General features: G+C 43.3%; 1 protein-coding gene across 2 annotated transcripts in view; it reads right to left on the minus strand.

Annotated features, from left to right (window-relative positions):
- Window positions 1–1696: 1696 nt before the first annotated feature.
- The window catches only part of DYNC1LI1 (dynein cytoplasmic 1 light intermediate chain 1), a 50973-nt gene continuing 28663 nt past the window's right edge, over window positions 1697–24006 (minus strand). Inside the window, exons 7-14 of one of the 2 annotated variants that reach the window (XM_044293334.1) lie at window positions 22233–22368; window positions 20600–20711; window positions 18473–18532; window positions 18308–18349; window positions 15589–15709; window positions 15363–15506; window positions 4554–4662; window positions 1697–3589 (exon numbers count right to left, since the gene is read on the minus strand). In XM_044293334.1, the coding sequence (XP_044149269.1) occupies window positions 3535–3589; window positions 4554–4662; window positions 15363–15506; window positions 15589–15709; window positions 18308–18349; window positions 18473–18532; window positions 20600–20711; window positions 22233–22368 (779 nt within the window). In that variant the 3' untranslated portion in view covers window positions 1697–3534. The remainder of the gene's footprint in view (window positions 3590–4553; window positions 4663–15362; window positions 15507–15588; window positions 15710–18307; window positions 18350–18472; window positions 18533–20599; window positions 20712–22232; window positions 22369–24006) is intronic. The other variant, XM_044293335.1, reaches the window with a different exon arrangement.

Below are 24006 nucleotides of genomic sequence, written 5' to 3' on the forward strand. Positions count from 1 at the left end.
CGTATTTTGCGGAATGGAACAGCTGGCCTCTAATAGAACAGTCCTATCCTTGTTCAATTTCTTTGGAACGGACATACGCTTATGGAATGCACAGAGTCATTTCCATTTTTTTTTTTGCGGCCCCATTGAAGTGAATGGTTCTGCAGGTGCACCCCAAAAAACAGACATGGGGAAAAAAAAATTGTTCGTTTTCATGGTCCTAAGTGGACCCAGTGAGAAATCCTCCATACTGTAGCATTGCTAGAGAGATTTGTAATTCAAGGTCCTGGGAAAAACTGGTTAACAAATGAATAATAATAATGCCTGTAAAGAGCTGTGGAATAGGTTGGCGCAATATAAGTGAGTAAAATAAAGTATATGGACCAGTAGTAGGGACTGCTAACTAAAAATGTATTATCCTTACTTCCAAAAAGTGCCATAGCATATTTACTTTTCATGGTCCTGGGAAAGCTGGGTTACCACCATGTGAAGCTGTAATAGTCTGCAAAATACTAAATCTGCTAAGATAAAGCCCCCCTTCTCACTATTAATTAGTGCCATAGGTAGGCAGATTCGCTTTTCATGGTCTTAGGAAAGCTGGGTTAGCAGTTTTAGAGAAATCATCTGTACCTAGCTCAACCAAGGCATGTGTGGCCAGATTGAAAATGGGGCTTAGCGTGAAAATTTGTATGACCTACAATACACCATTCTGCTGCAGACTACCCAAACCAATAAGTGGTATGAAGAGTCTAGTCAAGCCCCAAATTTATCATCCCGTCTGAGCCCCTGTGATAAATTTGATACATTTCTAGAAGGCCTAAGTTTACACCATGTACAGGATTAGTAAATCTGCCCCAAACTGTCAAGAAAAAAAGTCTCAATCACTTGGATTAGGTAAAAGCGTTCCAATGGAAGTAAAATGTCAGATTTGAAAATGGGGCTGTGTCCTTTAGAGGTTAATATTAACGCCTACTAGCTATTCAGAACCATCTTTCTATTCCAACACTTTGGAGACATATTTTTCTTGTCGGAACCCTCCATGTTCTCCAGCACAGCCGTTCGCTATATGGAAATTACTCAGTATGCACCAACCATTGACACTGTGTAGCTTCACACATCAAATTGATGGGTAGGTTTTCTTTTCTACTTTCCTTAAAGGGGTTGTGTCACAAAACATATTCTACATGTTTCAAACCAGCACCTGGATCTGAATACTTTTGAAATTGAGTTTAAATAAGAATTTAGTATAACCAGTGAGCTATTCAATAAAATGTATCTGTATAGCGCCACCTGCTGTTTGTTCATTTCCTACTGAGCTAGTTCAACGTGCTCAGTTTAAATCTTCAGCTCCCACCAGCCATATGTTAGAAGCTGTGACAGTTACAGGGAGAGAGCTGCAGCAGAAAGGACACACCACCGGAGCCGCCAGGCTGAAGATAATAGGGCACAGCAATTGAATGGGGAGATCTCTGGATCCATGTGAGGTACAGGGCTGGTTCTAGCATGGTTAGGAAGAGACTGTCATGTACTGCATGAGGTCAGATTTTCATTTTTAACATCATGGCATAATCCCTTTAATAGTATGCACACAACTGAGCTTGACGGGTACCCATTTGTTACAGGGAATGTTTTCAGTTTAGTATTAGTTGTAATGTAAGTAAGAGATTATATATTTCGGAATGTTCCAGTAATTGTTATGAAAGAAGCCACGCACCAAGAGTTTTCATGGATATATTTTCTTTTTTTTTGCTGAAAGTACATTTTTGGGAGTATCCATTGTGTCGGTACAATATCACTATACAACAAATTGTTGCAACTGAATTCAATGTTCGGAAAATCCATTAATATCCTTCTTAAAAAGGAGAGAATTGGCACTGAAATACATATGGAATCAAGTTATGGGTCATATATACACAAAATCGTAGAGGAAAGAAACAGTCTAATTCATATAGCATGCACTTTTCCTGGCAACTTTTATCAATTGCAAAAACCAGAAACCCATCTGAGAAACTAACCGATCCAATGCAAATTATGAAGGACCAATTTGCAAAAGATGGGTAAAATAAATATACTTCTGTGCTTAGGATACACAGATTCTGGTGTTTAGAGGTGGAATTCAAGGATCCAAGATCAGACGTGACAACAGTTCACCTCGTCTACAATACAACTATTTGGAGGTTCTAAAAACAGCAGCTATTTAAATTTGGTAAGTTTGGGGTGGGTTAGGTGAATTGGACAACTTCAGATTCTGACATCACATAATCAGTTTATGAAATCGACACCAGAGACGCCTACATAAAAAGTGAAAGATTTTGGTTTTAAAGCATATTAGTAGTACTCTTAAGAAACGTGTGTCCAGTCATGCCTGTAGAAGCCATCTAGAAAGGATATCCCTGCTGATATTACACATAATACTTTGCCCTCTCAGTAGTACTTATTCTAACTAAAGAAAACTAAAATAAGGCCAATGTATTGAAATAAATCAACGTAATAATAATAACCCAAAAAATTAAATCTATGCAGATAATAAATACAACTTTATTAACTGATTGTAGAAGACAGGACTCTGTGACCACCAAAGTGAAGCGCACCGGCTAGTGCAGAGCTGTACACAGTAGAGACACAAATCGGGAGACGTTAGTGTAATACAACACAGTGAAGCTAAATCATACAAAATAGGAGTTCAGTGCCTGCAGTCATCTGGTAATAGAACCTGCCCATACCGTAGGTCATTGTATTGTGGAGCACAGCAGCAATATTTTAATGCCAGTTTTCATTCCTCAAGTTCGGTGTTGAGTTTTGTATTCTACAAAGCGCACAAACTGCCTCCGTCCTCCATTTCTGTGACAAACAAGCAGAACCTTTTTCTTAAAGGGCTTGTCCGTTTTTTTCATATCGATAGGTCACCTATATGAGAAAATTGGACAACCCCTTTAATATTTTCCATAATCTCTTTATTGTTACATGCTTTGTAATTTGCTTACCCTGAAGGATTTATTCCTCATACATGATATAGACATCCTTCTCATGAAAGCATTCTCTAGTTTTATGCTAATACGTACTTTATATTTCAATAAAAAGAGATATTGAACCATAATATTTTCCATAATCTCCTCGTTGGAAAATGGTAAACCCTCAGTAGCCTATTAAATTGCCATTGTATTCATGTCCATTTTTTTTCATATCTGTAAGTAACTAAAAAGGATTGTAGTTTTACCAAACAGTGGCTTGACAAAATAAACCAAATGAACGGAAAAAGTCAATCTGTGCCGGAAAAAAATATAAATAAAAAACTCAGACCAGAAATGATTTTCATTATCCCACAGCTAGATTTTGTTAATTTGGGATATATCAAAACGATGAATGAGTGTCTTCACTTTGAGAGGGGGGGGGGGGGGGGCAGGGAAAAAAAGTTTCTGTCTCTGCTGTTCCACAATCAGGAAGAAAGGTAAATGCAGAGGCAAATTTACACAGCTCCAAAGATGAATGTGCAGTCTTCAAGATCCTTCACTTTCTGTAGGGGAGGTTGGTGATGTAGGGGATACCATATCGGGTTTACGTGAGATTCTCTCCAGCTCTGCTTGAACATCCGTTAACACCGGCTTCTGGCCTACAGGACAATATTGAATAGGTTTCAGGAACATTACATAAACTATGCAACAACTACTCATTAACATTTTACAGTTACATAATCTATGAAACATCTTGAAAGTTGTGCTCTAGAGGGAGAGACTGTACACAGAGATGGTCTGAAATTTCCAGGTCTGACCACAAAAGCTATACCAGGGTCTGCCTCTGGCCACTTGTACTGTACTTACTTGAAGGATATGAACACCTTTGGAGGAAATTTTTATGATTGCATTTCACTCATTTTTGGCTAAAAGTTTTATTTTCAAATGGCCTTTATTAAAAATATTGAGCTGTTCTGTCACAAAGGATTAACTGTTTTTCTAAATGTGTGACTGGTACTTTCACTTTGTGCCAGTCATCTAATAAACCTGATCTCTAAACTACTAAGAGGTCATCAACACTCAGTAAGATAAGAACTGAGCTATAATGAGTATTTTTAATGTCAGAGAGCAGAGATAAGGAGTCCCTCTATTGCCCAGATGACGGAAAAAATCCACTGGCTGCTACTAGAACATCTCAGCTCTGTACAGAAAAAAAAAAAATCCACATTAAAGACCAATTGAAAAAATTACTTTTAGCTCAAAATAAGTACAACACAGTAATAAAATAAAAAGAATTGTCCCCAATGGTGTCTCACCTGCACATAGTTATGGTACCATTGTGTATGTGTGGCTTATGGGCCACACACCACCTGGTGACACATCACTGCTGAAGCCAGTAAACCAGGGACAGAATAATCATCAAAAAGAGCGGAGTTGAGCAGGCGAGTATGATTCTTTCATTAGGCATTACACACTATGAGGGGTAATTAAAAAAGGGCCAAAATCCTGGAAAACCCCTTCAAGTATACTATCCTCCCCCTTTTATTCCCATTTTTTCATCATCTACAGAGGTAAACGCTATTTGCTACACCTAAGATTAAAACCAACACAAAAGGTGAATACCTGGGGTTTTGGCAGCTGTTGGCAGACTTATCTCCTGAACAGTCTCCAGGGCTGCCTGTACCACCAGAACCAGGTGACCCAGTTGGGATCAGCGATCTGTCAAGTTCATCTGGGAATTAGAGGGGGGATTTAAAGGACATGCTTTTAAAAAACTGAGAACAATTGGGTGTTTCTAGTGAATCCAAATACAATTAGAAGGGTTGCCCAAGATTTTTATTTTTTTATTTTTAAGGTGAATCTGTCACCAGTGACCTCCCTATCACACTGTTTGCATAGACCAGGGATCAGCAACCTCCGGCACTCCAGCTGTTCTGAAACTACAATTCCCAGAATGCTATATTCATTTCTATGGGAGTTACAAGGACAGTTAAACAATTTGGAATGCTGGGAGTTGTAGTTTCACAGCAGCTGGAGTGCTTCAGGTTGCTGACCCCTGACTCTAGACGCATAGCTGTAGTTCACCCAATTAAAATCTGTTTTCCTCACACCGCGCCACCTGGAGGGTTACCCCACCTTCTCAGGGACAGGAAACAATTGTGAGGTCAGTCAATAAAAGGCCCCCTCCCTCTTACCTTCTCCAGTTGTTTTTCTGTCCCTTTGAAGGCAGGATCGTGGGATCAGTGTGGAATGCAGGGCCTTGTTGGTGGTAGGTTGTCCCATTTCTTCCGGAGGGCTGCTGCAGGAGGGGTCACGGAGCAAAGTGGATCGCTCCACTCTCCTCTCGGTGTAAGTCCAGCGCATGCTGGCAACCCCGGGCTCATTATCCGTGTTCCGGTGAAGGAACCGCTTGAGGCAGTGGTAGGGGGTTCTCCCAAGGGGGAGGAAGTGACATCAGGAGTGATGCAGGCATCGCACAATGACGTGGGTACCAGCGTCCTAACTCTGACGTCAGCACGGTGCAAAGAGGCAGGTTTAAAATGAAGAAGGCCGGGGCTCACATGGTATCCAGGTGTATGGTGGATACAGCGCGACTCCTGCAAACAGCATGTCTCTACAGGCGGACAGCGATTCTACTCGTAAGACCACTGATGCCTCTAGGCCCAGTAAGCCTCCTCCCTGTTAAATGAGTACTTGTCACTAATTTTATCTATGCACAAGGGGCTATTTCCTCTTAGGTGACGGTTTTGGCTTAAAAGTAATATCTGCTTAGGAATCTCCCTCAACATTATATTTTCTAGGGGAGAGAGATTATTAAAGGAGAACCATCCCAAAAGAAGAAATGCACAATATGTAAAAAGGGTCTCCAGGCTTTTTCCCAAAAAGCTTTGTGCCCAAGATGTGCCAATAAGGTAGTCTCGGAAGAAACTCCTAACCTAGTAGAGAGCCTGTGGGCCATGATTAAAGAGGAGAGTGGAGCGGCGGTTGAAGAAAAGCTTTCGACCATTTCTCCTAGAGCCTCCACATCTAAGGCCCCTATCTTGGAAGAACAGGCCTCTGACTTTGACAAAGGGGAAGTGTACTGTGATGCAAACGCTGATATCTCAGAAAATGCTTCGGGACGTCCACTCTTCCATTGAGGAAACAGAATCTTTATTAAAAACAATCAGGGCTACAATAAATTTGGAAGAACCTAAAGAACCCCTATCCGTGCAGGACCAAATGTTTTTGGGACTGGCAGACAGGAAAAAAATAGTTTTTCCAGTCCACAACAACATTAAATCCCTTATACATAATGAGTGGAAGGACCCAGAAAAAAAGACAACCAGCGTCCAAAATGTTTAAAAGAACATATCCGTTTGTGAAAGCAGATTCATCTACATGGGACAGACCCCCTAAGGTCGATGCTCCAGTGGCGAGAATTTCCAAGAAATCCTTACTGCCATTTGAGGAGTTGGGGTTGCTTAAAGACCCAATGGATAAGAAATGTGAATCTCTACTTTAAAAAAACCTGGGAGTCTTCAACTGCCATGTTAAGACCAGGAATTCCTGCCACTTACACAGCTAGAACACTACCCTTGTGGTTGGGTCAACTAGAAGACCACTTATTCTCGCGTCCATCCCGATGCTTAAGCAAGTTTCTAATTTTCTGTCGGATGCCTCAGCGGACGTTGTGAAGCTTTCAGCTAAGACGCCGGCTTTATCCAATGCCTCCCACAGAGCAGTCGGGGTGATACAGCGTCAAAAAAATTGGTTAAGTTCCCTGCCATGTGAGGGAGACCATATATTTGGCACCGCCTTAGATGACATCCTGGAGAAAGCTTCTGACAGGAAAAAAGGTTTCCCTACAGAATTAAAATTCTTCCACCAGAGACGCTCCTTTTGCGGACAGAGACGTCCTAGATTTGACCCGAAGAATCCAGATCTTCCTGGCAAACATCTAAGGGAAAAAAATAAAGGATTTCTATTCAACCCTGACAAATCTACCTGTCCTGTCCCCAATGATGGCAGATGTAGCAAAGTTCTTCCACCTGGCAGAAATTTTACCGATTCCATACTTGGACGACCTCCTAATTGCAACACCATCGGAAAGCTTTCTGCAGATCCAACTCCAGCCAGTGTAACAAACCATTTCTCAGTTAGGCTGGATCATAAAATCTACAAAAATCGGGTCTTCTTCCCCAACAAAGAAGGATTTTTCTGGGAGTACTACTAGACTCTAATCAGATGTCTGCGTTTCTTCCAGCCTAGAAACAGGAGGAATTAAGCAGCAAGAGTCTAAGATTCAAACAACAGAAAATACCCTCCATTCAGGAAATCATGACAATCCTAGGGCTCATGACGTCCACTATCCCGTCAGTAAAGTGATCACAGGCCCACACGAGGGACCTTCAGTCCTTCCTATTACAGGTAAGGGACAAGAAACAAACGTCCTTGAACAAAAAAAAAAAAAAAAAAGTAAGAGTTCCAACGTGGGTAAAGGTCTCTCTGTCCTGGTGGACAAAGCGGGAAAACCTGTCCCGAGGGGTGGAATGGCGTCAAACTAACCAAAAAGTCATTACAACCGATGCAAGAAGGGTTGGGGAGCACACATGAAGGGTGCCATGAAGCAGGGGCTGTGGAATACAGATATGGAGCAAGCATCTTCCAACAGGTGAGAGCTTAATGCAGTGTGGCAGGCCCTAAAAGCCATTGCTCCCTCAATACGGTTGTAATGTAAGGATTCTTTCCGACAATACCAGCACGGTTGCCTACTTGAACAAACAAGGAGGGACAAAGAGTCAATCTGTCACTCTGCTGGCAAAAAAGATCTTTGGGCCGAAGAGAATTTATTATACCTTTCAGCGGTCCATGTAAGAGGAAAAGAAAATCTAGTGGCAGACTTTCTGAGCAGGAAATGTCTAAAAGAAGGAAATTGGAGTCTGAATCAGATAGTGTTCAATCAGATCTGTGCAAAATGGGGTTCTCCAAAAAAAAATATTAGATTTGTTTGCATCAAGGGAGAACAGGAAAGTGAAGAACTTTTACTCTGTCCCTAAAAGACCGACCACTGAAAGTGGATGCTCTATCAATTCCCTGGCCCAGAGGCCTACTTTATGCCTTTCCGCCGTTCTCGCTAATCCCCAAAGTACTAGAAGAGAGAGCCCAAATCATATAACACCTTTCTGGCCCAGGAGGGCTTAGTTCCCGGTGATAAACAAATTGGCAGGGGAAGATTTCCGGATCTTTTGTCACAGGGTTCAGTTATTCATCCCAGCATTCCTCAGCTCCGTCTGACTGCCTGGAGGTTGAGAGGACCAAGAAGGGCCTTTCAGATGCGGTTATCACCACTCTGATGCACAGCAGAAAGCCGGTGACGTCAAAAATTTACTTAAGGTCCTGGGAAGCTTTCCTTCGGTTTGCAAAATACACCTGGGACTCCTCAATGTCACCAAACATCAGTCTGATCCTAGACTTTCTACAAACAGGCCTTGACAAAGGTCTGACAATGAGTACTTTAACGGTTCAGATTGCAGCTCGAAGCGCTTTTATGGGTACAAAATTAGCAGATCTGGATCTAATCAGGAGATTTTTTAAAGGGAGCACGTAGGCTACGCCCCAAAATTCAGATCTTCTGTTCCTCCGTGGGACTTAACTTAAATCTAGTCTTGTCTGTTTTAATGCATTACCCATTTGAGCCCATCACTGATATTCCCTTAAAAATGTTGACATTTAAAATGGCTTTTCTATTGGCCATTACAACGGCTAGGAGAATAGGAGAGATTCAGGTGTTCTCCATCATGCCACCTTACCTAACAATATCGGAAGGTAGGATCATTTTAAAACATGCTCCAGAATTTCTCCCTAAAGTTGTATCCAAATTCCACTGTCAACAAGAAATATCTTTTCCTTCCTTTTTTTCTCGGGCGAGGTCGAAAAAGGAGAAGTTGTTCCACAATCTTGATGTCAGAAGATGTGTGCTCCAGTATCTAGAGTCAACTAAGAATTTGAGGAATTCAAACCAACTTCTGATTCAGTATTTTGGACTTATCGGGGGAAAGCGGCTAGCAAAGCCTCTATTGCTCGGTGGATTAAGTCATGTATCATTCTTTAGGGGAAAAAGAAAAGGGGATTTCTCCTCCGGATAAGGCTACTTTCACACTAGCGTTCGTCGGTCCGCTCGTGAGCTCCGTTTGAAGGGGCTCACGAGCGGACCCGAACGCAGCCGTCCAGCCCTGATGCAGTCTGAATGGAGCGGATCCGCTCAGACTGCATCAGTCTGGCGGCGTTCAGCCTCCGCTCCGCTCGCCTCCGCACGGACAGGCGGACAGCTGAACGCTGCTTGCAGCGTTCGGGTGTCCGCCTGGCCGTGCGGAGGCGTGCGGATCCGTCCAGACTTACAATGTAAGTCAATGGGGACGGATCCGTTTGAAGATGCCACAATATGGCTCAATCTTCAGGCGGATCCGTCCCCCATTGACTTTACATTGAAAGTCTGGACGGATCCGTACGAGGCTATTTTCACACTTAGCTGTTATATGCTAAAATAATGCAGACGGATCCGTTCTGAACGGAGCCTCCGTCTGCATTATTATGATCGGATCCGTTCAGAACGGATCCGATCGAACGCTAGTGTGAAAGTAGCCTTAGTTAAGGGCTCATTCCACCAGAGCATTGTCAGCCTCTTTGGCTAAAGGTGCTGCTGCTTCTCTGGAGGACATTTGTCGGGCAGCCACCTGGTCTAACCCTGATACTTTCTTTTAAGCACTACAAATTAGATGTCCTAGCCCTAGCCAACCAAGAGGTGCTGTCGGCGGTTGTCCCACCCTGGTGTTTTCTGTTATTCCGCCAGGTGGTGCCGTTGTGTAGGCATGGGGAAAAGATGATAATTACTCTTATCAGTAATTTGATTTTCCTTTAGCCTCCACAACGGCACAAAGAATTCCCGCCCATTTTTGCTCCTTGTGACAGATTTTCTGTTGTATACTCTTTCTGATGCAATAATTTATTTTGTTGTACATTAAACCTTATTAAACTGTGGCATTAACTTCTGAGTCCTAGGTTATTAACTGGAGAAGGTAAGAGGGAAGGAGGCCTTTTATTGACTGAAAATGTTTTATTGACAAATGTTTCCTGTCCCTGAGAAGGCAGGGTAACCCTCCAGGTGGTGCTGTTGGAGGCTAAAAGGAAAATCTAATTACCGGTAAAAGTAATTATCATCTTTTTACTTTTGTTGATCCAAGGCTCTGTTTGAGACCTATGATACTTTAGCTTAATATGCAAATTAGGCAACTGCCACAATGAGGGTGTCACTATTGCCCATTACACCCAAGCACTACTCTTTTTGTGGGCAGCTCCTTTCTCACTGCTTTGCCACTGCCTAGCCCTGTCAATCAAAGCAGGCGACGCTCCCATTGCACCAAAGCCCTAATTTGCATCTGGGACAGAGCCTCGTATTAACAAAAGAAAAACAGCATTTTAATCGGGTGAACTACAGCTATGTGTCTATGCAAACAGTTAAAAGACAGATACATGACTTGCCTCAACAGTAACGTGCATCAAAGCAGGACTGCTTGGTCACATTCTGCTTAGGGACACGTCATTACTGAGACTAGTCACCGGCTGCAGCTGTGCTGTGACCCCATCCATGCCTGACGTTTACATGCAAGTACTGGAAGTCTGGTAAAGGCAGCCTGGGAGCCACAGAGCCCGGATGGTGCAGTAGGGCAAGGGTACATCTCTCTTCACAGGTCCCGCAGGAACAGGGGAGGGGTGGGGGACATTAAAAAATAAAAATCATGGACAATCCCATTTTAAGGGAGAGTTCACATCTCCATTTTATTTTCCATTCATCTGACCTGTCAACAGAAAGAACAGATCCTGTTGCATCAGATAAGGCTCATATACACAAACGTGTGCCCATATTGCGGCCCGCATATTTCAATGGGTCCGCAATCGGGAAAATACAAAGTGGAAGGCCACAGAAGCACTACAGAGAGCTTCCGTGTAGGGCTGCAGGAAAAGAAATTTTTTGTAATCGAGTATTCTATCGATTATATTTCTCGATTCATCGAGTAATCTAATAAGAAAAAGCTACTTAAAATAACGTACGTAATTGGGTATGTATAAAGTTATTGGTTTGAAGGGGTTAATAACTTTATACATGCCTAATGCCAAGGTGCTTCCATTAACCCCTCCAAACCAATAACTTTATACATGCCCATTGGGTTTGGAGAGGTTAATGGAAGCACCTTGGCATTAGGCATGTATAAAGTTATTGGTTTGAAGAGGTTAATGAAAGCACCTTGGAGGTGCCTTCATTAACCCCTCTCTAAACCAATAACTTTATACATGCCAAGGTGGTGCTTGCAGCCTCCATTAACCACTCTCTCTCCATCTGCCTCCCCCCAGCCTCTGATCTGGCTCCCTCCCCCCAGCCTCTGATCTGCCTGCCCCCCCCCCCCAGCCTCTGATCTGCCTCCCCCCCTCCCCCCAGCCTCTGATCTGCCTGCCCCCAGCCTCTGATCTGCCTCCCCCCCTCCCCCCAGCCTCTGATCTGCCTGCCCCCAGCCTCTGATCTGCCCCCCCCTCCCCCAGCCTCTGATCTGCCTCCCCCCACTCCCCCAGCCTCTGATCTGCCTCCCCCCCACTCCCCCAGCCTCTGATCTGCCTCCCCCCCTCCCCCCAGCCTCTGATCTGCCCCCCCCGCCCCCCAGCCTCTGATCTGCCTGCCCCCCCTCCCCCCAGCCTCTGATCTGCCTGCCCCCCCTCCCCCCAGCCTCTGATCTGCCTGCCCCCCCTCCCCCCAGCCTCTGATCTGCCTGCCCCCCCTCCCCCCAGCCTCTGATCTGCCTGCCCCCTCTTGTAACGCATCCCCCCCCCCCCAGTATTAATCATTGGTGGCAGTGGCCACAGGGTCCCCCTCCTCCCCCCCATCATTGGTGGCAGTGTCAGTTCCGATCGGAGCCCCAGCAGTGTAATGCTGGGGCTCCGATCGGTTACCATGGCAGCCAGGAGTCACGCTACTGAAGTCCTGGCTGCCATGGTATGTTAGTGAGCAGAGAGCAGCGCATTATACTCACGTGCGCTGTGGCCGCCGGTCGCTCCTTCTTCTGTCTGTGCGGCGGATTGCTAATGCTTACAGCATTAGCAATGCGCCGCACAGACCTATGAGAAGGAGCGACCGCCGGCCACAGCGCACGTGAGTATAATGCGCTGCTCTCTGCTCACTAACATACCATGGCAGCCAGGACTTCAGTAGCGTCCTGGCTGCCATGGTAACCGATCGGAGCCCCAGCATTACACTGCTGGGGCTCCGATCGGAACTGACACTGCCACCAATGATGGGGGGGGAGGAGGGGGACCCTGTGGGATATGGCCGGCACAGTCATTGGTAGCGCAGTGGCCACAGTCCCTCCCCTCCTCCTCCTACTCTGTCCTCATTGGTCTTCAGCGGCAGCCGCGCACAGTGGGGAGGGAGAGACTCCCTCCTCCCTCCTCCGTGCCTGCCTCTCTGGCCTCCGGAGGACACGGAAGCTGTGAGTGAGACGCTTAATTTCACTCCCGCTCCGTGATCACGTGATCTAAACGATCTTTTGACTCGATTTAATCGAGTTATTCGAATGATCGTTTCAGCCCTACTTCCGTGGCATTTCGGTCCATGCCTCCGCACCGCAAAAAAAATAAAATATATATATAGAATGTGCTGTATTTTTTTTGCCATGCAGACGGATCGCGGACCCATTCAAGTTGGAGGTCACATGATGCCCGTGCATGAGCCCCTATGCACACAATTCACTTTATTTACAGCATCCTGTAAAAAAGGATCCTGTTGCAAATTTGGCATCCGTTTGAGCCATTTCCATCTCAGATCTGTTTTTGAATACATGCAGTATTTTTTATTTATTTTTTTAAATCTAAAAAAATGGATCTCAGACAGAAATGGCTCAAAACGGATGCCAAATATATATATATATATATATATATATATATATATAAACTAAGGCAACAGGATCGTTTTTTTTTTTTTTTTTTTGTTTCAGAATCCTTTTTTTCTGATCTTCTGACGGATCAAAACAGAAAATGAAGCGGAGGTGTGAACTCTCCATAAAAGGGAATATGTCATCAGAAAACAACCTATTTTTTATATCAAAGTTATGTTAGACATATTTTTAATATGTTAATTAATTAATTTTAAAAATATGTTAGACATATTTTTAATAATTTTTGGTGCTTTTAATGTTATTAGATTTTTTAAAAATCTAGGATTGGCATTTACATATTAGCTTGAGACTCTCTGTTCTGTTGATCTCAGCAGTCATCTCATTATCATCACAGGCAGGATTACAAGGAAAGAGATTATATAAAATATCTTGACACAGTGAAGGGTATTGTCTGGGAAAACAGGTATTTTCCTCCCACTGTGTGCTGCTGGACTGATTGGCGGCCAGGTGGGGTCAAACACCGGACTGGATCTGATCAGGTGCCGGTCCGGGGTTTTGGCAACACCTAGCTGCCTTTAAAAGATAGATGGGATCAGCAGAGGGGATCTCTGTGTTGGGATCTGAGGCTTGTGCCGAGTTGGAGGGCTGAGACCCGGGTGTAGGGGAAAGCAGGCCACACAAAGCCTGCTTATGGACTTGACGAGGCAGAACTACCAGCATTGTGTGAACTAACACCCAGGAGATAAGGTCACTTTCTTGCTTTATAAACTTTTCGTGTGTGTGAACAAACACCAAGACTGCAAAGTGACTTGTGTTTTGTTCTATACCTTATGTGTGAATAAACACTGAAGTTTTGCTTTACAAACTGGTTTTTGCCTCTGTACTGCGTCCGCTTACCCTGCCTACCACAGTCAATCCCTAAGAATATAAAATATTATATAAAAATATATATACACACACATAGGATCCACCATTCACAAGAAGTGATAGAGCTTATCTCCTCCATCTCCCTGCACAAAGAGCTTGGTAGCTGCTGTAAAGTATATCTCTAAATGCTGTTAACAGCAGAAAAACGGTTGCTCGAATAATAATGTACAGAATATAGAAAAAACATGCTGAACTGTCCGCAAAAAAAAACGATCTGCATTTTTGCGGACAGCATACAGCCGTCTGAATGAGCCCTAACTGCACTGCATTACATTGAGTCATTGCACTGTAACACATGCCTTGACCACAAAGGGTGCCTTTCCTGTCCCTGACAATCATCGAGTCCCTGAAATCACAACCCAGGAATGACCTGCCAGCCTTATATATAAAATCCAAAAGTGCCCATCGCAGCCAATCCCACCCCAACTTTCATTTTCCAGTTAAGAAAGTCATAGATGTAATCTGATTGACACCATTGCGTTACCAAGTCTGTGGTGTGTCCAGCCACAATCTGACAACATCTTAAGGTACTGTCACACTAGAGGTTTTTTTTTCCGGTACTTGAGTTCCGTCCTAGGGTCTCAATACCGGAAAATAACTGATCAGTTTTATCCTAATGCATTCTGAATAGAGAGTAATCCGTTCAGATGCATCAGGATGTCTTCAGTTCAGTCTTTTTGCCTTTTCAGGACAGAGATATGCTGCGGTTTTATCTCCGCCCAAAATTCCGGAACACTTTTTTTTCCCATTGACATGCATTATTGCTGAATCCAGACCCGAGTGTTCTGGCATAATGGATCCGACATTGCGGTCTGCGCATGCTCAGCCCGCAAAAAATGTGACAAAAATAAAATACCAGATTCGTTTTTCCGGATGACACCGGAGAGACGGATCCGGCAATTCAATGCATTTGTCGTATGCATCAGGATCCTGATCCGTCTGACAAATGCCATCAGTTTGCATAAGTTTTGACGGATCCGGCAGGCTAAAGGGGTGTGGAATCCTCTGCCGCAAGTGTGAAAGTACCCTAACCGGAAATAACTGCATAAGGAAAGATTCCTCTGGCAAGTGGAATGGCAACTCCCAGTTGTCAACGTATTCCTACATTTCTAGTAGGAATAACAGAGGAATGGCACAGCACAGAGTTCTAGGAAAAGATGCTCCAGTATGTTTTATTTATGGGGAAAGCACATAGTTACCAAAACAGACAAGTCAAGATCGGGACTGCCCAGACATTTAAAATGTCTTAAAACCAGATAATAATGCAAAAAATAATAATAATAATAATATATATATAATTTCTCACCTAACCGATTCCCAAATCTAAAGCTTCCCTATTTCCCCATGGACTCCACTCCGCAAGGACACGTGACCACTGCCACCAATCTCTGGGCAAAGCCACAGGGTATAACATGAGATATTATTCTTTTAAAGCACTCAGATTATTAATCGGCTAGACCCCCCCTTAAAGTGCACCACCCTCCATCTTGTATTACTTTCTTTCATAACCTACACTGAATCTTTCCCAGTGAGGTATCTGCTATTCCGCCCACCAATTTATTTTGAGACAAAGGTGGAGTACCTGGTTTTTTGGCAGCTGTTGGCAAACCATTACCCCCTGAATTGCCGGCAGGGCTGCCTGTACCGCCAGGCCCGGGTGCCCCAGTTTTCTTGCTTAACAAGCTGTTGAAGAAATTCGCAAGCACTCCTTCACTTGTTGTCCCAGCTGTGAGGAAAACAGAATGAAAATGGTTAACGCAAGCGCCTCTCCGTTTTAACACCATTCGTCTGCTGAAGCGTGCAGATACCTTTCATATTGGGGTCAATTTTCTTGGTGCCGGCAGGAACTGGTGACACGCTGGCCACATTAGAAGTCCCTGATCTGCTGGGTGTCCTTGGAGAGCCTCCAGGTACCCGAGGAGATGCGTCCTGCAAACAATATTATCATTTTATTAAATGATGTCATTTAGACTGTTCCTGCATATATTAGGTTTCCGTATTTATATTACATAAAAAAAAAGTCCCAAAATGGAAAATTTGTAAGAAAATACAATATTGCAAACGTGGGACAAACATCTGTTCATTCACCTAAAAAGTAGCCATACACGTAGTGATAACACAACCGTAACTTACCACTGACAAGAATTTATAGTTTCAGAATAATAAGCCGCAATCACCAGCATCAAATGAGTGAAAATCTGTGAATTCTCATACTTTTAAACTCTGTTAGGCCTCATGCACATGGCCGTGTTCCACGTCCGACAGCGGTCCGTGGTAACACGGCCTGGATTCCTGTTGACAGCAGGAGAGCGCGGCGTCATTGGTTGCCATGACGCCGTGCGCTTCATGCCGCCGCTGCACTACAGTAATACACTCGTATAGTGTAATACTGTAGTGCAGCGGCGACATGAAGCGCACGGCGTCATAGCAACCAAAGACGCCGTGCGCTCCTGCTCTCAACAGGAATCCAGGCCGTGTTACCACGGACCGCTGTCGGCCGCGGAACACGGCCATGTGCATGAGGCCTTAATTGTAAAAATGAAGCGTTTTTATAATAGGAGTGCCCGTGATTTACTAGTAAAAAATGTGACAACTGGAAATACTCATAGCACTCAGTTATGCTAGCAAATCGCCAACGGACCTGGCTGGTACACGAAAACGGGGCAATCTGGGATAACGGCAATTTTGATTATTATATATATTATTTTTTTTTCCTTGTGGCGTTCACCGTGCAGGATAATATGTATGTTAACCCCTTAGTGACCAGCCTGCTTTGGGCCTTAACGAGCAGGAGATTTTTTTTCATCGTTGCTTTCCAAGAGCTATAACTTTTTTTATTTTTCAGTCTATGTAGATGTAGGAGGGCTTGTTTTTTTCAGGGACAAGTTGTAGTTTTTAATGGTGCCATATTGGGGTACATATAACTTACTGATTAACTTTTATTAACTCTTTCTGGGGACATGGGAAAAAACAGCAATAATGCCAATGAGATTTTTAGTTATAAATTTTGTGGCATAAATAATAATGATAATGTTACTCTCTGGGTCAGTATGCTTCCAGAGTTACCAAATACATATCGTTTTTTCGTTTTTGTAACACTTTTACACAATAAAAAAAACTTATTTTTTCCAAAAGAATATATGTATTTGCATAGCTGCAACTCAACACCCATAACTTTATTTTTCTTTATACGGAGCCGTGTTGGGGCTTGATTTTTGCAGGACGACTTGTAGTTCTCATTGGTATCACGTTTTGATCACTTTTTATTCATTTTTTTGGTGACGAATAAGCAAAAAACAGCAATTCAGATTTATTTATTTATTTTTTTAAACGGCGTTCACCTTACAGAATGCATTACATGATAACTGCGTAGTGCGGGTTGTTACAGACTCAGCAATACCAAATTAGAATTTTCTTTATTTAATAAGGTTTTTTGTTTCTAAAATACTTTGTGCTATTCCTGTAGTGCAATGTATTTTAATGTCAGTGCTATACTGACATTCACCAGCAGGCTGCACCAGAGAGGCTCGACCCTGGAATAGACACCCCGCGATATCAGTGCAATTATACATATAAAAGTACATTAATAATCAAATAGGTATTGCTGTGCCTTAAAATGACTTAACCCCTTAGTGACCACAATATGCCTTTTTACGTTGTTCACTAAGCATTGGACAGGTCTCCAGGAGCACTTAGACTGGAGAGCAGGGGCACTGCTATAGGGTAACAAGCAAGTGCGGATGCGGTGCGATTTTCACGCACGGTTGCTAGGAGACGATCGGAATGGAGACCCGATCATTATTATTTTCCCTTATAACATGGTTATAAAGGGAAAATAATAGCATTCTGAATACAGAATGCATAGTACAATAGCGCTGGAGGGGTTAAAAAAATAATAATAATAATTTAACTCACCTTAATCCACTTGATCGCGCAGTCCGGCTTCTCTTCTGTCTTCTTCTTTGCTGTGTGCAGGAAAAGGACCTGTGGTGACGTCACTCCGGTCATCACATGCTCCATCACCATGGTAAAAGATCATGTGATGGATCATTTGATGACCGGAGTGACATCACCACAAGGTCCTTTTCCTGCACACAGCAAAGAAGACAGAAGAGATGCCGGCTGCGCGCTCAAGTGGATTAAGGAGAGTTACATTTTTAATTTATTTTTTTTTTAACCCCTCCAGCGCTATTGTACTATGCATTCTGTATTCAGAATGCTATTATTTTCCATTATAACCATGTTATAAAGGGAAAATAATACAATTTACAGAACACCGATCCCAAGCCCGAACTTCTGTGAAGAAGTTCGGGTATGGGTACCAAACATGCCGATTTTTCTCACGCGCATGCAAAACACATTACAATGTTTTGCACTCGCGCGGAAAAATCACGCATGTTCCCGCAACGCACCCGCACCTTTTCCCGCAACGCCCGTGTGAAAGAGGCCTAAGGGTTACTTACAGAATACTGTAAAACCCCTATAAGGTAAATGGTTCTATAACCAAATCACAAAAGCGCTACTTACTGGACGCCCCGCTGAGGTTGGTGGCTGTTTTGCAAGCTGTGACTAGAAAGAAGCATATGCAAATATATAAATTAGAGGTCACGTGATAATGATCACTGAAATAAGTAAAAACTTGCAGTCATCAGTAAAATGCAATAACTGACCTGACTATTGCAGGGAACCTACCTGCTGCTTAGTAAGGAATACTTGATCATCCTCTGCCAAAATTTCTTTCTCATGAACAAACTGGAAAATAAAAAAGTTGGAATGTAAGCACGGTAAGGGTCTGCGATGGGAAGGTACAGTTCTGGTATAAATGTGAGATATTGCCAAAAACAGCAAATCAAGACTCAACAATTCTCAATATTCAATCATAAAAAGGGGTTAGCCTATGTTTTTTATTGAAACACCTCATTATTAAAATGGTTTGTATTTACATTCAATTAAAACAGAGGCCCTTATTTATCAAGACCGGTATGTGCCATGCCAGTCACATGTCAGAGGAGGTGCAGGTCTGGTCATTATTTTAATTCCTCCTCCGCCCTCCATGCACCAGACTGAAATCTTCTCCAGCCTATAGCTGGCGTAGATTAAGGTAATCATTTACGCCAGTGGCCCCACCCACATCACACTTTTCGGAAACTGGTGGGGGAGGCGTAATAACGCCACCTACGTCTAGATTTAGGCTAGGTCTACACGACGACATTTGTTGCGCGACGGATAGGGCGCAACATTTTGTTGCACTAATGTCGCGCGACAATTTTTAGAATGGCAGTCTATGGTGTCGCACTGCAACATGCGACATGCTGCAACTGCGACGCAACAGTCGCAGAAAAATCCATCTCGAATGGATTTTCTGCGACTGTTGTGTCGCAGCATGTCGCATGTTGCAGTGCGACACCATAGACTGCCATTCTAAAAATTGTTGCGCGACATTAGTGCAACAAAATGTTGCGCGACAAATGTCGTCGTGTAGACCTAGCCTTAGTCACAAGGGTTTCTTAATGCCAAAACAATGGCATAGGGAGATGATAAATCTCCAAGGAGTTTCTTTCACAACGTATACAAGTTTTACACTTAAAGGGACACTGTCACCTGGATTTCACTTACTGAGGTATTAACATCACCACATCAGTCTCCACAATTTACATTAAAATATACTAGTATTACTGTCCTGTGTCTTGTAATTGGTCTATAAAATCTCTTTTATTAATATGCTAATTACCTCAATAAGGAGCCCAAGGGGCTGTCCCTCCGGCCGTTGGAGCCCAGCCGCACCCATTACTTTAAGGTGGACCACCATGTGAAGCTATGATAAGTTTTCAGAGGTGGACACACACATGCAGTTCCTCTGGACTCTATCAGTCGGTGGTGTGGCAAAAGGGCATGTGAAGCTGTGTTACAGGGTATCAGTAAGGCCACCTGCACACAATGCGGGCGAATGCACATAAGATTGACATGCTGCAGATTTGGAAATCCGCACTTAGTGATGGAAATATAGAAACGGACCGCCATATGATAAATACAATAACGTCGCCTAGGAGAGCCGATAGGTTCTTTTTGACTTGTCTGTTTTAGTAAATACTTGTATTCCCCAAAACGAAGCCATTCTAGAGTTTTGTCGTTCCTGTTATTCCTTAATAGTATGTATGAAGAAACTGACACCTGGGTGTTAGCATTCCATTTGTCACAGAGGTATGTCCTTACATACTGATTGGACAGTGTCAGACTGCGCGGGGACGCATCCCCAGATGGCAAAACCCAGTTAATAATTCATACATTTCTAGAAGGAATAACAAAGGAATAATTTTAAATGCTCCAGAATTGTCATTTCCTGAAGAATACAATTATTTACACATCAGGGGAGGTAACCGGTCCCCTTTAAAGAGAACATTAGAATACATTTCTGGTGCCAAGATTCTGAATCTGATCTCTTATAAAATGGCCATGTGCTGTATGCTCTATTTACATCCATGTCCTGTGGTCATCCATTGAAACACACAATTCTATAGCATTAGGCTAGGGCTATACGACGACATGTGTCGCACCAATTTTTATAATGATAGTCTATGGTGTCGCACTGCGACATGACAGTAGCAAAAAATCTATCCGAGATGGATATTTCTGCGACTGTCGTATCGCAGTATGTCGCATGTCACAAAGCGACACCATAGACTAATATAAAAATTGTCGCACGACACATGTTGCAGTGTAGTTGTGCCCTATGTGTCACGCAACTTATTGTCGCGTGACACATGTCGTCCTGTAGCCCTAGCCTTAGGCAAAAACGAAAATTAAAGCAGAATTAATTACCTTTCTCACAGGTGGTTTAGTGATAACATCTTCAAAAGTGTCATCCGGTTTTAGTGTTTGAAGATTTTCATATAAAATTCCTATTTTTTTGTCGTTGTCCCATCCTGCTGGACTGGAGAAGAACAGGAATGTCAGAAGAATGACCATATAAAACCTTACCCCGCACATTTCTACAAGTGCAGTTTTTGTTAAAGGATAACAGTTTTTTTGGGGGGAGTATTGGATTGTGGTGATTAATATAACCTTGGTGGCCCTATTTCAACTTTTCACTGTGTATTCAATTACCCCTTAACTCCACATTTTTGTTCCCTGTATTGCCTACTTTTACCTGTGCTTAAAATGGGGTTGCTAGGCATGGTCCGTCTATCTGTAGCGTGCAGGCTCACATTCCTGACAGACAGAGACTGTAAGTAAATGATTAAAGCCAGGTCCTCCCCAGCAGCTGATAACAGTGCCTGGGCTGTGTGCACTTCTCCCTGTCCCTGCGCTTGGCAGACGCTCCCTCACTCAGCAGAGCTGGAGAATGCAGAGTTGAAGCAGCGCAGACCAGGGAAGGGAGATCTGCCGTCTGCTCAGTGTATAAATGAAAGCAACATGTGGTAAGAGGACCCCTTTGTGCTGCAGGAGATTAACCCTTTAGGGGGAGGGCTGTGAGTACTGACACTTTTGGGGGGCTATTGTTACTGGCTAGTGAGGGCAGGCGGGATTAGCCTCAGGGTGAGGGCAGTGGTGGCCATCTTAACTGAATAGTGAAATTGCAGTTTTATGCAGACTGATTGCTAAGGGCTGAATCTTATTCAATATGGGGTAAGTCAGTCTAATAGTAACTGATTCTGGAATATCATGTTATTAGTAACTACATATATGAAAATTGAAATTAAGGTCTAAATGTGTCAGTTATCCTTTAAGTTAGGGGGCTTTTTTTGGCTTTCTTGCTTCTTTTCAAAAAAATGCAGCATACTATAAGCTATTGTTGCTTTTTCAACGGTTTTTGCCAATACCTTCTTTATGAGGGGAAAATGCCCCCCCAAAAAAATGCTTATTCTGACAATTTTTGTACTGGTAAGAAAACATCAAATTCACATGTGTAAGGACCATAAGGCCACAAAAAAAAAAAAAAAAAAAAAAAAGAAGTTGTTAAAAATTGCAGTTTCTTTTTCCAATTGATGAATTTCAGAGAAACCGCTATTAAAAATGGCCCCCTTCAATTGCATGGGGCTGTCAGTCCGTGCAACAATGGACAGCCCGGCCTGCAATGTACATCGCCGAATGTGGGCAATGTACTACCACAAATGTTCACAGTACGAAATACCTGGAAACGGCCGGCTGTGCACCTCACCTGCACAAGATGTCAGAATGGGGATGCATGACGCTGAGAGAAAAGGGAGATGTCAATTATGAGGGTATGGACCCTCCGACATCAGAAAAGAAGGTATTCTCTATATGCCATTTGTGTCACCTGCAGGCTGCTGGCAGGGGTTTAACAGGTCTAAATGAGCCGGCAGACTCCCTTTAAATGCTCGGCACTTACACAAAGATTTTGTAAAAGAGCTCGTAATAAAACTCCATAGTCAATAGTCCTTCACACAAGGGGGTGGGGGTTAGTAGAAATACGTAGGACGTGAGCACTTACATAAATACTGCATCCTTCTCCACAACCACAGCAGGCATGTTGAAAGGAAATCCGTACAATTGCTGAACAATATATTTATATACAATGTCAATATTTTTGCTCTCTTTTATCGATGTGTAAATTAGTGCAGCGCCATCTAAAGGGAACAGGTCAAGGAAGTAATAAGGGAAACGCAAAACTCAAGAAATTAGGGTCTTAATCAGCCAGGCGTACAAGCTCTTGAATCCAACAGGGGCCTTTCTGAAGCCAACAAACTACAGAGAAAAACAGTGAATTGTCATAAAAACACTCACAGAGTGGCAGGAGAGACAAAAAATAATAATAAAAAACATCCTTTATGTCACCGTTTTGTCAGTAAGCTACACTGCTTCCATATTGCCTGTTCGCTTCTACAATTTTTGCCACATTCACAAGTCTGTGATAAAATCAGTGATGCACCCGTGAAGGATCAATGTTTAGTCCGTGTGTCATCCATGTTTTACGGACACTGTACAGATGAAAAATAATTTTCATAGCATCTCCTCCTATTGGCTATAATGGGCCAGAGGGATCAGTGAACATGGACAAAATAGAGCAAGCTTCCGTGCTAAAACCACAATAAGATAAATGGGTATGTGTGCTGTCTATGGAGAACACATACAGCACACGTGCGTGAATCACCGACATGTGAATGAGGCATCTAAGATACAGCACCTTGCCTGTTTCCCAGCCAACTCTTGTTTTCAATCAGACCGCATGTAGTGACCACCTGGAAAGGGAAGGTGGACCTCCATGGGTGAGATAGGTGAAGCTCCCATCTATCAGACATTCATAGCTTACACATGACCGTATTCATTTAGTGGATCCGCAAAATACGGATGCGGCCTATGTGGGATCCATATTATGTTGCGGACCAATTGACTTTAATGTGCTCTATCTTTTGCGGCACGGACATATGGAAAAAACAAAACAAAAAAAAACAAAAACGGATCGCACACTGGCCACAACTGTATTTTGCAAACTGCAAAACGGATGCAGTCTAGTGCATAAAGCCATATTATGGAGCCACTCCTATTTTTGACTTACGGTCCCATTAGACAGGCAGACATCCCGTAATGATTTAGCGAGTTGTTTGTGCTCAAAAGTCGTTCGATTATACAAAATAATAATCTCAATTTTTTTTTGCTGTTTTCTCATTATTGCGATTGTTGCTCGTTTGTCCCTAGAGCAATTAGTCTGGATTAACATCTGCGCTGTGAACTCCGGCAGTCTGTTCTGGCAGTGGAACAGACTGCCGGAGTTCACCGTATCCGGAATATCAACCGTTTTCTGGCACATATGCCGACTTTCGGCCGGATAAAAAATGTTGCATGTAGCATTTTTTGTTCAGCTAAAAGCTGGCATATACGCCGGATACAGTGACCGGATTACAGTGCCGGAGTTCACAATGCACGTGTAAACCCGGCTTTACACTGTTAACAACTGGCAGATTTCCGATTAGATAAGTAATTATGGTGGCGACTAGCTATAATTAGTCAGGCAAATTTCCACTGCCGCTTCTAAATGTAAGACAGCTTCCGAGCTGTCTAAGGCTACTTTCACACTGGCGTTTTGGTTTCCGTTTGTGAGATCCGTTCAGGGCTCTCACAAGAGGTCCAAAACGGATAAGTTAGAGAAGGATAAGGATCTGCTCAGAATGCATCAGTTTGCCTCCATTCCGCTCTGAAAGCAAGACACTTTTTGGGTCCGCCTGAGGATGCGGAGGCAAACTGATCCGTCCTGACACACAATGCAA

This window comes from Bufo gargarizans, chromosome 5 (genome assembly GCF_014858855.1).
Source record: "Bufo gargarizans isolate SCDJY-AF-19 chromosome 5, ASM1485885v1, whole genome shotgun sequence".
Classification (NCBI taxonomy): domain Eukaryota; kingdom Metazoa; phylum Chordata; class Amphibia; order Anura; family Bufonidae; genus Bufo; species Bufo gargarizans.